Source organism: Scyliorhinus torazame, chromosome 8, assembly GCF_047496885.1.
Source record: "Scyliorhinus torazame isolate Kashiwa2021f chromosome 8, sScyTor2.1, whole genome shotgun sequence".
Taxonomy (NCBI): domain Eukaryota; kingdom Metazoa; phylum Chordata; class Chondrichthyes; order Carcharhiniformes; family Scyliorhinidae; genus Scyliorhinus; species Scyliorhinus torazame.
Genome location: NC_092714.1, coordinates 121,598,960 through 121,615,781, shown reverse-complemented (window position 1 = coordinate 121,615,781; position 16,822 = coordinate 121,598,960). Strand labels below are relative to the sequence as shown.

The 16,822-nt window shown below is 47.8% G+C and overlaps 1 protein-coding gene across 6 annotated transcripts in view; it reads right to left on the bottom strand.

The window, feature by feature from the left end:
- Positions 1-1,313: 1,313 nt before the first annotated feature.
- The window catches only part of glra2 (glycine receptor, alpha 2), a 298,279-nt gene continuing 282,770 nt past the window's right edge, over positions 1,314-16,822 (bottom strand). For all 6 annotated transcript variants that reach the window (XM_072514116.1, XM_072514117.1, XM_072514121.1 and 3 more), the window contains one exon: positions 1,314-1,925. In XM_072514116.1, coding sequence (XP_072370217.1) covers positions 1,647-1,925 — 279 coding nt within the window. In that variant the 3' untranslated portion in view covers positions 1,314-1,646. The remainder of the gene's footprint in view (positions 1,926-16,822) is intronic.

Below are 16,822 nucleotides of genomic sequence, written 5' to 3'. Positions count from 1 at the left end.
AAGATGCACTTTGTTGAGTGAGATAAGTTGGCAGAAATTTCATTACAATCGACAGCTCAATGTTTTTCCAGCAATCTAATGTCTTTACTCTTTTCAGCAGAAGAAATTAATTGTGTTCCCAAGGTTGGAGTCCATCCAAATCTTTTTTCAGTACTTGACAGAGAGACAGGAAGGTGTGTAAGGTATTGTGAAATGGGAACAAAATATATTATACCCACCTTATTTATGCTTTGTTTTAAATTAATTTGGCAGTTCCAGATAAGCAAACATGAACAGTTTCATATTTCTGAACGATTTGCTTTACTGACTCAAGAATTGATATTTTTTACGGGGTCTGTGAAGGTGAAACTAAATGAAAAAGTAAGTGTCTTTCATTTTGCTGTCAGCATCAAAACTTGTTAAATAATCTTCTCTTGTTCAAAATAACCTCACACCAGTAAAAAGAAGTGGTTAATTGTCTTTCTAATTGCATTAAAATCGAAGAACAATAAACATTTTATATCAGACGCAGATTAAATAAGGAAGAAATTAGAAGTATTTAATATTCTTTAACACAATAACCTATCTAAATGCTATTGGTTTTACTTATTACTAACATAAAAAGCTATAGCATTAAGACCTATTCAAGGCTAAACTGAGCTACACCATTAAGGAAACAACAATCTTATTAATTATACAATGGTGCAAGTTACACAACAAGATATTTACAATTTGGCACCTTGAGATACATATGAAACAAGGCAACAGAATTTTTTAAAGCTAGTGCACAACTCCCTAAAAAATCAAATTAAAAATCAAAAGAGTATGCATTCTGAGTATATGCCATTAAATAAATCACACAACATGAAACATTGTTTGACTACCTTAGTTTAACGAGCGATGGTTTTTCCTGAAGTGTGAAAATTTTCAAATGTTTTACTAGAATATCAAAGTATATGATTTTTTTTGTTTTATATATATATATATGTAGAAATAATTTTTCAAAGCACAAAATGATTCTGGTAAACTGCTAACACCTATATGACCATGGAATGTAGCTCAGTTGGACATTGTTTAAATATAAAGGCAGTGATTTCTTGTAAAATTTTGGTCCACTCTTGATTCATTGTACTGGAACCATTGTAAACATACCAATCTTTGAAAAAAAATGTGAGATCTTGTTTCCGTTGCATGTCCGTAAAAACTCCCATTCCTTAAAAATATGAAACAACTGTGGACTTGCTTTCTTCTTCTAGGTGCTTTCTTCCTCTTCCCTCCCCATGCCACCACCCACTTCCTCCCCCCACCCCTTCCCCTGTTTCCCCACCCCCCTGCCCACCAAAGCCCTGCCCTTTAACATGGTACGCTGGGCTCATTTACCTCAGTCTGCCATTACTGGCATGGATACGTTTACAGGGGAAAAATATCAGCCAAGGTTAGACACTGGAAGAACATGTCCCAGCAGACAATGTAGTATGTTACGGCCTGTTTTAAAGTTCTCATAGGTGGTGCACTCTATTGCTGACCCAGCAGAATGCAAACATTCAGCCTTCTTTCAATCTGGGTTAGTCACTTAGCGAGAAACAGTCAGCAAACAACAAAGACAACTTAGCATAACTTGGTCACAAGCAGTCCAAGTGAAGAGAGGCCTTCTGGTGGGACATTGCCTACTGGTGATGGACAGATTCGTGCCGTATAATTTTGTACGTAATCCAATAAAAGATGTTAAAAATGAGGAATGCTAGAGGGAAGGCAGCTCGGGATATCATGTCAATCCTTTTCGCCCTGTCGACGAACTTCTTTCGGATGGCTTCTGCATCCTTGGGTTGCGGCGGCGGAGGATTTGGAGCTACTGTTTTGACAGCTGTTCCATCCTTGACTTGAAGGCAATGACCCATTCCATAGCCACTGAAGTTAAAGCGACCCTCCCGAACCAGTTCGTCATCCTGTGAGAGAAACGGGACAAGAGAAGAGAGAACTCAGAATAAAGTAGAAGCAAATCTGACAAGGTGGCAACCCGATTTAAATAGTCACATCATCTGCACCCTGAGGATGTTATCTAGGCAAAGCATCTAATTGTATAATTGTGGAGATTATTTAATCTCATTTTTGAAGTTGTTTGAGAAACAAGTTTCATGTTACATCCTGGATCAAAATGTTTAGATCTTAAAGCTATTTCCCTTCTGTTAAACGATCTGTCCTCTTGTGGACATTGGGGTGTTAGGAATTATGTTACCAGCTTGGAACACTGCAACCTGATTGCAATCCTGAAGGCAGCATCTGATGTAGATTTAAAGCTCTGGACAGACTGAACATTTTTATTTAATAGAAAATTGGATAAATGGTTGGTTTGCTATTGCCCCAGCTGGGGGCAACATGACACACACAGATACAATTGTGGATCAGGAGTGTTCAGCGGAGTTAGCACCCAATCTGCATTTGGTCTCCCCATGTAGAGGAGGCTGCATCGTGAGCTGTGAATACAGTATTGTAAATTGAAAGAAATTTCACGATTGCACCTGTAAGGAAAATTCAAGCCAAATCAAAGAAACAACCAGTTTGACTGAATTTGTTTTGAGTGAGATGATGTGAGCTGATTCCATGGACACTTACCACACTGGTCAGCAATTTGGGAAGGAATAGAATTTGTATAAATTCATTGCTTCAAAATCTGCAAAATACCAGAATCTAAAGGAATGATTCAATTTCAGTCTGCCATTAGAACAAAGACATTTTGCTGTTTCTATGAGGATATTTGGCACTAGAAACAACTGCCCAATCCTCAGTCCAGAGTCTGACTCCCTGGCCAGGATTCTCCGAGGCTCCGCGCCACAATCACACCCGGCGTGGGGGCGGAGAATGGGGCCTCAGACCCGCGACGCCTTTGCGCCATTCTCCGGCGACCGGAGAATCACCGGCAGTCGCGCGTGTGCGGTCGACGCAGCGCCGGCCGGTTGGGGGATTTGAAAGAGGCCCCCCGCATCGATTCTCCGCAGACGGCTGGCCGAGTTCCCTCCGGCGTGGTTCACGTATGATTCCACCCGGCGAAAGCTCTGAGTCACGGCTGCGGTGGCCGTCCTGGTGGGGTGATCCGTCACCGGGTGGGGCCTCCACGATGGCCCGCCATTGGGGCCACCGATCAGCGGGCATGCACAATCTTGGGGGGGGGGGGGGGGGGGGGGGGGGGGGATGGGGGGGGGTTCTACTTCTTCGGCGTCGGCCCGCTGTGTGGGTCCGCCACGTTGTGCAGGGCCAGCGCTACAGGCGGCTGCCTCGCGCATGCGCGGGCCTGCGGCCTGAAGTGCAGGGCCAAGTAACGACAGCCGGAGCAGCGTGGACTGCTCCGGGGCCCTGCAAGCCCCCTTAAAAATGGAGAATCACCCCGGACTGTCTGGAAAAAGGTCCGGTGTGATACGCGCCCATTTTCTCACGCGCGTGAGGACATAGCCCCATTATTGGAGAATCTCGCCCCCTGCGTCCAACACTGATTGGACAGAAAACTACCCACTTATCTGCATAAGGCGAAGAGACTCTGGACTGGGTCTAACAGGAGAAGCACAAAGTGCGGCTGAGAGCACAATTTCAAAGAATCTTAGAATTATAGAATTTGCCATGCAGAAGGAGTCATTCAGCCCATCAAATCTACACCAGCCCTTGAAAGAACATCCTACCTAAGCCCACACCTCCACCCTATCCCCGTATCCCCACCTAATCTTTGAACACTAAGGGGCAATTTAGCATGACCAATCCACCTAACCTGCACATCTTTGGACTGTGGGAAGAAACCGGATAGCCAGAGGAAACCCACGCAGACACAGGGAGAAAGTGCAAACTCCACTCAGAAAGTCACCCGAGGCTGGAATTGAACCCGGGTCCCTGGAGTTGTGAGGCAGCAGTGCCAACCACTGTGCCGCCATGCTGGGTGCTTCCTGACGTCCCACCCGGCGAGATCGTGACCGGTATCTAAAATCAATTAGGACCGCTAACGCTTGTCCGTGGGCTTCACAGTGGCAATGCCTGTCCCACCAGCTGATTCGCCCGGATTGCACCCGGCAACTCCGTGCTAACGAGGGTAGCCATGCCAACGCGTATATCTGCCCCACATTTTGGAGATGCCTACCTGATTAGAATGTTAGACACAGTGGAGTCGGGACTGGACAACCCGTTCCCCTGAGGCATTTGGAGGGTCAGCCACAGGTCATCCAGTGCCACCTGGCAGGCAGTGGCAATGGCAGTTAGCTCGGGGAGTGCGACAAGGAGGACCTCAGCCCAGTGTCGTAAGATGTGCAACGACCTCCTCTGTGCTGTACGGGTGAGATGGCATTGACCCCTGGCACCGCATGCCACCCCCGGGCCTCACCCCCCTCCCCAACGAGTCGGTGGCTGGCACCACACTCCACACACCCATCCCCAGCATATTACCATGCCTGTGCCCCGGTACACCCTAGCACACAACAGCACAACCCACCAGCAGCAGTGCCCATGCCTGTCTCCCGCTATAGACCAGCTGCCCACACCTGGTGCATGAAGTGTGTGGCTCACAATACCCTCTCTTTGGCCCCGCAGGTGAAGCTGGCACATAACGGGTGGGAAAGGTCTCAGACAGGCAGCGGGGTGCTGGACATCAGAGTCCTCACCCACTCTGAGGAACAGGCCCTGGAGGTGATTGGATTGACCGAGGGATCACTGACAACCAAGTTGGCCTGTGTCACAGAAGAGAGGATCAACTGCCCTCCACCCAGATGACCTGTTGCAAGTGAATTGTTCATGTCAGCCATGTTGATCCTTCCCTGTCGCTGACCACAAAGCCATTCTCTCGCAGGATCTCCATTGATGGTGCCGGCCCATTCTGAGTGCTCCACTTCCAAGAGAACACCTCGGAACAGAGCTCCGAGGATGCCATCATCATCACATCACGGCTCTCATCCCCACCTTCCACCAGAGCCGAGAAACACACCTTGATGGGTGGCATTAGTGGACAGGCTTAGAACATAGAACATAGAAAAATACAGCACAGAACAGGCCCTTCGGCCCACGATGTTGTGCCGAACCTTTGTCCTAGATTAATCATAGATTATCATTGAATTTACAGTGCAGAAGGAGGCCATTCGGCCCATTGAGTCTGCACCGGCTCTTCGAAAGTGCACCGTATCCAAGGTCAACACCGCCACCCAACACTAAGGGCAATTTTGGACACTAAGGGCAATTTATCATGGCCAATCCACCTAACCTGCACATCTTTGGACTGTGGGAGGAAACCGGAGCATCCGGAGGATGTGCAGACTCCGCACAGACAGTGACCCAAGCCGGAATCGAACTTGGGACCCTGGAGCTGTGAAGCAATTGTGCCATCCACAATGCTACCGTGCTGCCCTCAAGAACAAATTAATCTACACTATATCATTCTACCGTAATCCATGTACCAATCCAATAGCTGTTTGAAGGTCACTAATGTTTCCGACTCAACTACTTCCCACAGGCTGTGCATTCCATGCCCCCACTACCTCTGGGTAAAGAACCTACCTCTGACATCCCCCCTATATCTTCCACCATTCACCTTAAATTTATGTCCCCTTGTAATGGTTTGTTCCACCCGGGGAAAAAGTCTCTGACTGTCTACTCTATCTATTCCCCTGATCATCTTATAAACCTCTATCAAGTCGCCCCTCATCCTTCTCCGTTCTAATGAGAAAAGTCCTAGCACCCTCAACCTTTCCTCGTAAGACCTACTCTCCATTCCAGGCAACATGCTAGTAAATCTCCTTTGCACCTTTTCCAAAGCTTCCACATCCTTCCGAAAATGAGGCGACCAGATCTGTACACAGTACTCCAAATGTGGCCTTACCAAAGTTTTGTACAGCTGCATCATCACCTCACGGCTCATAAATTCAATCCCTCTGTTAATGAACGCTAGCACACCACAGGCTTTCTTCACAGCTCTATCCACTTGAGTGGCAACTTTCAAAGATGTATGAACATAGACCCCAAGATCTCTCTGCTCCTCCACATTGTCAAGAACTCTACCGTTAACCCAGTATTCCACATTCATATTTGTCCTTCCAAAATGGACAACCTCACACTTTTCAGGGTTAAACTCCATCTGCCACTTCTCAGCCCAGCTCTGCATCCTATCTATGTCTCTTTGCAGCCGACAAAAGCCCTCCTCACTATCCACAACTCCACCAATCTTCGTATCATCTGCAAATTTACTGACCCATCCTTCAACTCCCTCATCCAAGTCATTAATGAAAATCACAAACAGCAGAGGACCCAGAACTGATCCCTGCGGTACGCCACTGGTAACTGGGATCCAGGCTGAATATTTGCCAATCATCACCACTCTCTGACTTCTATCGGTTAGCCAGTTCGTTATCCAACTGGCCAAATTTCCCACTATCCCATGCCTCCTTACTATCTGCATAAGCCTACCATGGGGAACCTTATCAAATGCCTTACTAAAATCTATGTACACTACATCCACTGCTTTAACTTCATCCACATGCTTGGTCACCTCCTCAAAGAATTCAATAAGACTTGTAAGGCAAGACCTACCCCATACAAATCCGTGCTGACTATTCCTAATCAAGCAGTGTCTTTCCAGATGCTCAGAAATCCTATCCTTCAGTACCCTTTCCATCACTTTGCCTACCACTGAAGTAAGACTAACTGGCCTGTAATTCCCAGGGTTATCCCTAGTCCCTTTTTTGAACAGGGGCACGACATTCGCCACTCTCCAATCCCCTGGTACCACCCCTGTTGACAGTGAGGACGAAAAGATCATTGCCAACGGCTCTGCAATTTCATCTCTTGCTTCCCATAGAATCCTTGGATATATCCCGTCAGGCCCGGGGGATTTGTCTATCCTCAAGTTTTTCAAAATGCCCAACACATCTTCCTTCCTAACAAGTATTTCCTCGAGCTTACCAGTCTGTTTCACACTGTCCTCTCCAACAATATGGCCCCTCTCATTTGTAAATACAGAAGAAAAGTACTCGTTCAAGACCTCTCCTATCTCTTCAGACTCAATACACAATCTCCCGCTACTGTCCTTGATCGGACCTACCCTCGCTCTAGTCATTCTCATATTTCTCACATATGTGTAAAAGGCCTTGGGGTTTTCCTTGATCCTACCCGCCAAAGATTGTTCATGCCCTCTCTTAGCTCTCCTAATCCCTTTCTTCAGTTCCCTCCTGGCTATCTTGTATCCCTCCAGCACCCTGTCTGAACCTTGTTTCCTCAGCCTTACATAAGTCTCCTTTTTCCTCTTAACAAGACATTCAACCTCTCTTGTCAACCATGGTTCCCTCACTCGACCATCTCTTCCCTGCCTGACAGGGACATACATATCAAGGACACATAGTATCTGTTCCTTGAACAAGTTCCACATTTCACTTGTGTCCCTCCCTGACAGCCTATGTTCCCAACTTATGCACTTCAATTCTTGTCTGACAACATCGTATTTACCCTTCCCCCAATTGTAAACCTTGCCCTGTTGCACGCACCTATCCCTCTCCATTACTAAAGTGAAAGTCACAGAATTGTGGTCACTATCTCCAAAATGCTCCCCCACTAACAAATCTATCACTTGCCCTGGTTCATTACCAAGTACCAACTCCAATATTGCCTCCCCTCTGGTCGGACAATCTACATACTTTGTTAGAAAAGCTTCCTGGACATACTGCACAAACACCACCCCATCCAAACTATTTGATCTAAAGAGTTTCCACTCAATGTTTGGGAAGTTAAAGTCACCCATGACTACTACCCTGTGACTTCTGCACCTTTCCAAAATCTGTTTCCCAATCTGTTCCTCCACATCTCTGCTACTATTGGGAGGCCTATAGCAAACTCCTAACAAGGTGACTGCTCCTTTCCTATTTCTAACTTCAACCCATACTACCTCAGTAGGCAGATACTCCTCGAACTGCCTTTCTGCAGCTGTTATACTATCTTTATTTAACAATGCCAGCCCCCCCCCCCCCCACCTCTTTTACCACCCTCCCTAATCTTATTGAAATATCTATAACCAGGGACCTCCAACAACCATTTCTGCCCCTCTTCTATCCAAGTTTCCGTGATGGCCACCACATCGTAGTCCCAAGTACCGATCCATGCCTTAAGTTCACCCACCTTATTCCTCATGCTTCTTGCGTTGAAGTATACACACTTCAACCCATCTCCGTGCCTGCAAGTACTCTCCTTTGTCAGTGTTCCCTTCCCCACTGCCTCACTACATGCTTTGGCATCCTGAATATCGGCTAGCTTAGTTCCTGGACTACAAATCCGGTTCCCATTCCCCTGCCAAATTAGTTTAAACCCTCCCGAAGAGTACTAGAAAACCTCCCTCCCAGGATATTGATGCCCCTCTGGTTCAGATGCAACCCGTCCTGCTGGTACAGGTCCCACCTTCCCCAGAATGCGCTCCAATTATCCAAATACCTGAAGCCCTCCCTCCAACACCATTCCTGCAGCCACGTGTTCAACTGCACTCTCTCCCTATTCCTAGCCTCGCTATCACGTGGCACCGGCAATAAACCAGAGATGACAACTCTGTCTGTCCTGGCTTTTAACTTCCAGCCTAACTCCCTAAACTCATTTATTACCTCCACACCCTTTTTCCTACCTACGTCGTTGGTACCAATGTGCACCACGACTTCTGGCTGCTCCCCCTCCCCCTTTAGGATCCTGAAGATACGATCCGAGACATCCCTGGCCCTGGCACCCGGGAGGCAACATACCTTCCGGGAGTCTCGCTCGCGACCACAGAATCTCCTATCTATTCCCCTAACCATTGAATCTCCTACTACTATTGCTTTTCTATTCTCTCCCCTTCCCTTCTGAGCCCCAGAGCCAGACTCAGTGCCAGAGACCTGGCCGCTAGGGTCTTCCCCCGGTAGGTCATCCCCCCAACAGCATCTAAAATGGTATACTTGTTTTGAAGAGGAACGGCTTCTGGGGCACTGTCTTGTGAGCACCACACACATGCTGCTGCACATCAGGTGGAGGCAGAAACATACGGGGGAGATAGCAGTCAGAGATCTGCTGGATCCCAGAACCCAGTTGGAACCCAGTTAGGTGCTGAGATTCTGAACAAGGTTATCCCGGAGCTGATGCAGACGCGAGGGTGCAGCCGTGATATTCAGATGTCACAAACACTCCAGCGGTTCCATTGCTGATTGGAGGAGTTCCAAAGGCTACAGGCACAGGAGATGGCCCCAGAAATGCATGGCACCAAGGCCAACACTGCTAGGGTAGCGACTGCAGTGGAAAGCCTGCAGCACGGCATCAGCATCATGAGTGACGGCATTCAAGGCATTGCTCAATCAGTGATGGCCATGGCTAAGTGGCTCGACAGCATGTACCAATCACCATCGGTAACTAGGAACAGTTCGGATTTTGATAGTTCACCATTAAACAATGTTACACCAGAGACCTGTGGAGCCTCTGTCACATGATTCCGCATTGTGGGCCGGCCTTCACCCTCAACCCCTGCTGCCCGGCACTCTCCCCCAGGACCTGCCCCCTGGGCACAGTGGTCCTAGATCTGGGATCCCTGGCATACAACATGCAGATGATGGGTGTAAGCGGGTTGTCTGCAGAAAGACAGGAGGTCGGCTATTGCATAGATTGCGGAGCAGCAGGGGTGGGATTCTCCATTTTCCGACACCACAATCGTATTTGGCGGAGAATCCCCATTTCCGGCGGAACCTCAGCTGGTATCCCTTATCCCCCCAAGAGCCAACCCTTCATCCCAGGGTGGTTCTCGAAGACGCCAGTGTTCTCCGAGTGTCCCAGGAGGTGGCTGTCGTGCACACTCCCTGGGAAGTGTGTACACACGTGCATGATCTGGAGGTATTGGTCGACACGAGTTAAGCATTCTGGAAGTGGAACTTCTTGTTGTTATTGAAGGGCATTCCCTTTTCTTTGGCGCATGCAAGGCGATATGCATGCTATCAATTACCCCTGGACCTTGGTATTCCGGCAATGGGGGAGAATCCTGCTGCCCGGTCATCCTGATGGGTTTGGTACAGCTCAAAATTTTTATAGTCTGATGCCTGGCAAACAGGGCATCCATGACTTCAGGGATGCAATTGTGGGCCATAGGTTGGGAAATGCAGCACAAGTCCTCACTCGAGCCCTGGAATGAACCCAAAGCATAGAAGTTCAGGGCTGCGATGACATTCATAGCCACCAGGAGGGGGTATCCTCCTCCTCCATGTAGTGCCAAATCTGCAAGGGTAGGGTAAAGTGCCATAACAGTCCCTTGTTGAGGCGGAGCACATGCTGTCAGACATCTCTTCAAACGACCAACGACACGTTGGGTCATTGCTGGCCTCCCTCTCTGAGTCCCTCTCTGGCCTCTGGGTCCTCAGGGCCCCGTGCACATGGGCTGCCGCCTTGAGCCTATGTCGACCCTGCCGCCGCCGCCATCTCCAGTGTGTGGTCACCTGGACTGTAACCAGCTCCGCGAGAGCAGCTGCTGCGGGATCCACGATAACATCCATAATGTGATATCTGTAAGGAATTGGAGAGGAAGAGAGACCAGCAATCAGTTATGGCTTCCACCCCGGGATGCTCGAGTTCCCCAAGCCTCCCCACTCTTAAGTTCATTCAGGGTGTCATCCAACGAGCTGATTGTGCTCAGGGTCCCCACCCTGCGCATGCACCCCGGCCACAGCAGGGCCCCCGGACTCCAAACCCTGGGCCCGAGACCCTGCCGGGAACACTCGGAACGCTCGGTGGACCGAGATCAAGTTCCCTCTCCGATCCACACAAATGCACCCTCTGGTCACGGAGAGATCCAGCTCTTGAGTGTTTGATTGTTGCCTCTCTAGTGTTGATACCTCTAGGGTTCAGGCTACAGAGTCCAAGCCTCATTGCTTGATTCGGATACCCATGGGATTCCAGTCGAGAGCTGTGAAGTGCTCATGTGACTAATAATGCCAATTCCCTATTAGCAATAGCCTTCAGCTGTGCAGCCAGAGGCTTCTCACGGTCAAAGGGAGTTAAAGTGACTGTTACCCTATTACCATGGCTCTGCCATGGGGATGTTCGGTGGGGCAGACAGTTATGGGTATACATCATCTGGGTGGTGGCCTGTGTGATCCCCAGGCTCTGAACCACTCACCAGCCAGTCCAGGGGGGACATACTACCAATGGCACCCAGCTCCCCCGACCAGGCCCGCAACCCCCCGTCCTCCCACCGGGGACTCCACCCCCCCCCCCCCCCCCTCCCCCAAATCCCCCAGCACTGAAGCAGTAGCTCCAGATTCCCCAGGCTGCATGCTCGCTTTAGAAGATGGTTACTCACCTCCTCCGATCCCCTCAGCGGCCATAGTGTTAGGTTTCCGTTTTTAAATAGGTGTGTTAATCGGCGCCCACGTGCCCTCCCGCTGGGAATCTGGTTAGGTCTCAGGAGGCCGGTAGATAGGCCATCTATCCCATTAATGATATGGAGATTGGCCTTAATTGGTGTTAATTGGAACCTCGCCACATCGAGGCAGGGTACAGATCCCGCCAATGGGAGCGGGCCGATTAGATCGGAAACCGATCAGTGCCAGTCACAGAACCCGATTTTGGCTCTCCCGCTTCTAACCGGCTCTCACAGATCCGCGCTGGGCACAACATGGCCGTTAGATCCCACTCTTTGACTTCCAATCCACGATACAGAAGAACACTCTCAGGTCAGGAATCCTCACAGCGCCTGTTGTATGGATATCCAGGAGTTACACTAGGATTTTTCAGTCTAACATTTCCTGGGTAACCCCTAGGAAAATCAGAATCACCCAAGTCTCCGACTCTGAGTGTTTGAGAACTTTTTCTGAGGATCATGGGGAGCAAAGTAATTGTCCATCGGAAGTTCAGAATTGCCAGGCAATTCCCACAGCACGATGCGTTGAGACTTTTAAGGAATCTCGTAACACATCTTTGAGCATACTTCTGACTATCCATAAACTAATCCAGAAATTATCAGATGCATTAGAAATTCAGGAAACTTCACTGCATTCAGTAATGAATTCATGATCCAGTTTTCATTGTACACAAATAAATATAATTTGTTCTCCTTGCATTTCAACAGTTATTCTATTTTGCTACAATGGTTTAACATACAGGGTCAGTGATAAGAAGTGGGATGGACAATTGGGGTCCTCAAAAGTTATCTTGGCCCAGAGTTTCCATTCCCCGAGGATCATACCACAGATGTACCTCAAAAGTTGCGCTGGGGTCCCCTGGAAGTCCCTACACAAGGACAACATGACAATTGGCAGAAAGGTTAAATGTCTTATGGGCAGCTACACCAGGATTCATTGAATACTCCTACTTAAATCGGAGACTTTGGCCACAGAATAGTTACCCAGGAAAAAATTAGAAAGATTAAAACTTCTTCCAACCCCTCGAATAGACCCCTACTACTCCCACATTCCCAACCATCCTTCCCGACCAACTCCCAAGTACATGACCACAAAACACCACACCAACCACTCACTGCCCTCGACGAACTCGCCACCCCGCTGACTCTGCCTCGACCCCCCCCCCCCCCCAACTATCTCTGCTGACCACCTCCCCCATTCCCCTGACCACCTGACACCATCCCCGACCATTCACACCCCTGGCTACCCCCCACACACTGATTACCCTCCCACCCTCCCATCTAACCCCCAACTATCTCCTCCCCCACTCACCGGACAGTGCCCTCAACCTCCTGACCACCTGACTACAACCCAACCCCTGACCATGTCCTGACTCCCTGGCCACCTGACCACCTGACACCCCCCCCCCCCCCCATCCCTGACTACCTTTCCAATGTCCTGACCACATGACCTCACTCTCCCTGACAACAGGACCTCCGTCCCTTGACCACCACCTCCTCTTAATCCCTCACCAACTTACCTTAAGCACTTACCTTCTCTCTAACATATCAAAGTGGACATTTGTGACAACTAGTGCTGAAAAAAAGAGGTGGTGGCTTCACTATGCCCAATGCTTACACCTTATACAGAAAGGAGTTCAGACTTGCTGCACTGCACATTGGGTAAGGCGTGTGCAGCACCAGATCTGGCCAGGTAAATAGGAGAAGCGTGGCAATCCGATCGTGATTGCCATTCCATGCAAGCTCTGGCTCGTTAATTCTTTGACGCTTAGGCTAATTGTAATTTGTGAGAGGACCATTAAAGTTAAAAAAAAGAGTCAATTGTTTGACTTAAGAATCAAAGAAATGGTCAGTCAGCATTATTTGAAGGCTGCAACTCATTTTGAGCTGGGGCCAACAATCTTGAAAGTGAGGTTCAAGTTATGAAATGAGTGTGAATGGTATTGCATTCAAACCAATCAAAATAATAATTATTATTTTTATTGAAATAAACCATGATTTCAAATGCCAAAGGAATCTCGAGTGAAAGGAGGCTGAATTTATTTAGTAACTCAGTTTGTGTTTTCCACAAGATGTCAATATTGTACTGAAATGACTGCCCAAGGATATCACTATAATCTGTAACAGTTCAACTCCTGCATCATCTGCACAGCAGGGTATTCCAATTAAATGAATAAGTAGTCATATCCAAATAAAGTAAGCTTCTGTTGGTTAACATCTTGCATGCCAGGCGCCTATTCAAAAATTTATAATGAGTCAGTAATTGTTTTTTCCCAGCGAGGAGATACTCAGTATACACAATAGACTTGTAATTTGGTTTGTACGCTAATAAAGAACCCATAAAATCCTTACATTGCAACGAAGGTGGGAAATATACTGTAAACGATCAGCTGAGAATTACAAGGTAAATTCCAATTTGAATCCACAGCTTAATAACAGTAAGTGTTGTAGGGGGAGGAATTCTTGCCATCTGGTACTACAATTCCAAACAAGTAATATTGAAACCATTGATTTGCTCACGCTACTCAGAGTCTGTTAGAAGCAGTGGCGCAAATATAACAATGGTTATTGATTTACACAGTTGAAGTCTGGACTTTTCCAAGGCATTTGTGGGACGATGCTCTGCTTCAAAAGAATATATCCATATATCCTTTTCACAGAGAAACAGAAATGTACTGGACTGCAAATTTTCAACCAGCTTCACATCTTGCTTTGTTGGTCGTGATCTCTGGGTGCAGGAGATTATGAAACGAAAATGAAATGAAAATCGCTTATTGTCACAAGTAGGCTTCAAATGAAGTTACTGTGAAAAGCCCCCAGTCGCCACATTCCGGCACCTGTTCAGGGAGGCTGGTACGGGAATTAAACTGTGCTGCTGGCCTGCTTTGGTCTGCTTTAAAAGCCAGCTCTTTAGCCCTGTGCTAAACCAGCCCCTCGATAGATACATGATAGATACAGGCACCAACTGCAGAGACGGAATGATCACCCATCAGAAAATTTCTGCTGGTTTGTCCCAAGGCTAAAACAAACCATGTTTGCTGAGGCAAACTATTGTATGAAAATGACTTGCAGTTATGCATTAATCAGACAAAATATGGGCACACATCTAAGTACGGTGCCCGGAATGGGATGCAGTGGGCGCGATTCTCCCCCCCCCCACGCCGGGTGGGAGAATCGCCGGGGCATCGCGTGAATCGCGCCACACTGCCACGACCCCCGCACGCAATTACCCCCCCCCACCCCCGAAACCAGCGGCACACGATTCGCACCGGGCCGCTCGGAGAATCGCGGGGGCAGCCTGTGGGGGGTCCGGGGGGGGGGGGTCCTTCACCTGGCGGGGGGGGCTCCGATGGGGCCTGCTCCACGACCGGGGCCCACCAATCGGTGGCCGGCTTCTCACCCCCCGGGCCTACCTCCTTCCGTGCGCAGCCCCAGAACACCGGCACCATGTTGGTGAGGGGCCGGCGCGCGTAAGAAGTTCCCCGCGCATGCACAGATTGGGCTGCCCCAACTGCGCATGCGCGGGTTGGCACGGTGCCCATTTGGCACCGCGTAAGGACGCTGGAGTAGCGTGAACCGCTCCAGTGCTGTGCTGTCCCCCTGTGGGGGCCAGAATAGGTCATGCCCGGGCCCTGTTCAAGCTATCGTAAAACACAACGGCGTTCACGCCCGCGCCATGGAGAATCGCCCCCAATATTCTAGTTGAGACCAAACCACTGTTTTATATTTTATATTTATAGACCAGTACAGCACAGAAATGGGCCATTTAGCCCATTGAGTCTGTGCTGGCTCTTTCAAGGAGCAATTTAATTCCCACTTGCCTGTCTTTCCCCATATCCTTGCAATATTTTCTCCTTCACAATTTCATCTAATTCCCTTTTGAAGGCTATTATTGAATCTGCATCCTCTACCCTATCAACTGTGCCTTCCAAATCCAAACCATTCACTGTGTATAAAGGTTTTTCCTTATGACATCTCTTTTGCCAATCACTTTAAATCTGTTTCCCCTCATTATCACCACTTCATTGGAAAGAGTTTCTCTTTATTTACTCAGTCTGGACCCTTCATGATTTTAAGTATTGCTATGAAATCTTTTCTTATCCTCCTCTTTTCCAAGGCAAACAATCCCAACTTCTGTAGTCTATGTATGCAACTAGAAACTCTCATCCCTGGAACCATCCCAGTTAATCTCATCTGTAACCTCTCCACAGCCTTCATGTCCTTCCTGACATGCAGCACCCAGAATTGGATACAGTTCTCCATCTGACACTAAATTAATGCTTTGGGTTGAGCATAAGTTCCTGAATTTTTTATGCCTCTATTTATAAAGTCTGAAGTTCCTTATGCTTTATCAACCTCTTTATCAAGCTGTCCCATCAGCTTCAAAGATTTCTGTATAAAATCTTTGTTCCTGCATCACCTTTAAAATTGCACCATTTAGTATGTTTGGTCTCTCACTCTTTCTACCAAAATATGTCACCTTGCACTCCTGTGTTGAATTTTATCTGCCATGTTTCCTCACTTTCCACCAGTCTGTTTATGCCCTCTTGAAGTTTGTTACTGTCTTCCTCACTTTTTACTACACTTCCAAGTTCCATATCATTTGAAAATTCCCAAAATGTACCCTAACACCCAAATCATTAAACTATATTAAAAACAGTAGTCTCAGTCCTAAAGCATGGGAAATGCCACTATACCCCCCTCCAGTTCAAAATATAGCTATTCACCATGACTCGCTGCTTTCTATCCTCAGATAATTTTACATCCATGCTGACACTGCCACATTTGTCCCAAGGCCTTCAATTTTCTAGCAAGCCTGATATGTGGCATTTTACCAATTGTCTTTGGAAGTCCAAGCGCAAAACATTAACTCCATTGGCTTTATTTACCTTCTTTGCTCCTCATCGGAAAGCTCAATCAAGTTATCCAATATGTTTTGCCCTTAATAAATCCATGCTGGGTCTCATTTATTAATCTGTTTGTCAAAGTGGCTGTTAATTTTCTCTCAAATTATTGTTTCTTAAAGTTCCCTATGCCTGGGTGGGGAAGGGGAAAGTTTAGAGGAAGGGTAAAGTTTAGGGGAGATGTGGGAGGCAAATTTTTTACACAGAGGGTGGTGAGTGCCTGGAACGCGCTGCCGGGGGAAGTGGTGAAAGCAGGTATGATAGTGATATTTAAGAGGCATTTTGACAAATACCTGAATAGGATGGGAATGGAGGTATATGGACCCAGAAGTGCAGAAGGTTTTAGTTTAGACAGGCATCATGACCTTCAGCTTGGAGGGCCGAAGGGGCTGTTCTTGTTCTGTACTGTTCTTTGTTGACTGATGTTAAACTGACTGTGCTGTAATTGTCACATTTAGCCAGGGTTTAACATTTGAAATCCTGTAGTCCATTGGCATTACCTCTGGTTCGAAGGAAGATTGGAAGATTGTAGCCAGCATCTCCACAACTTCTACCCTTGCTTCCCTCT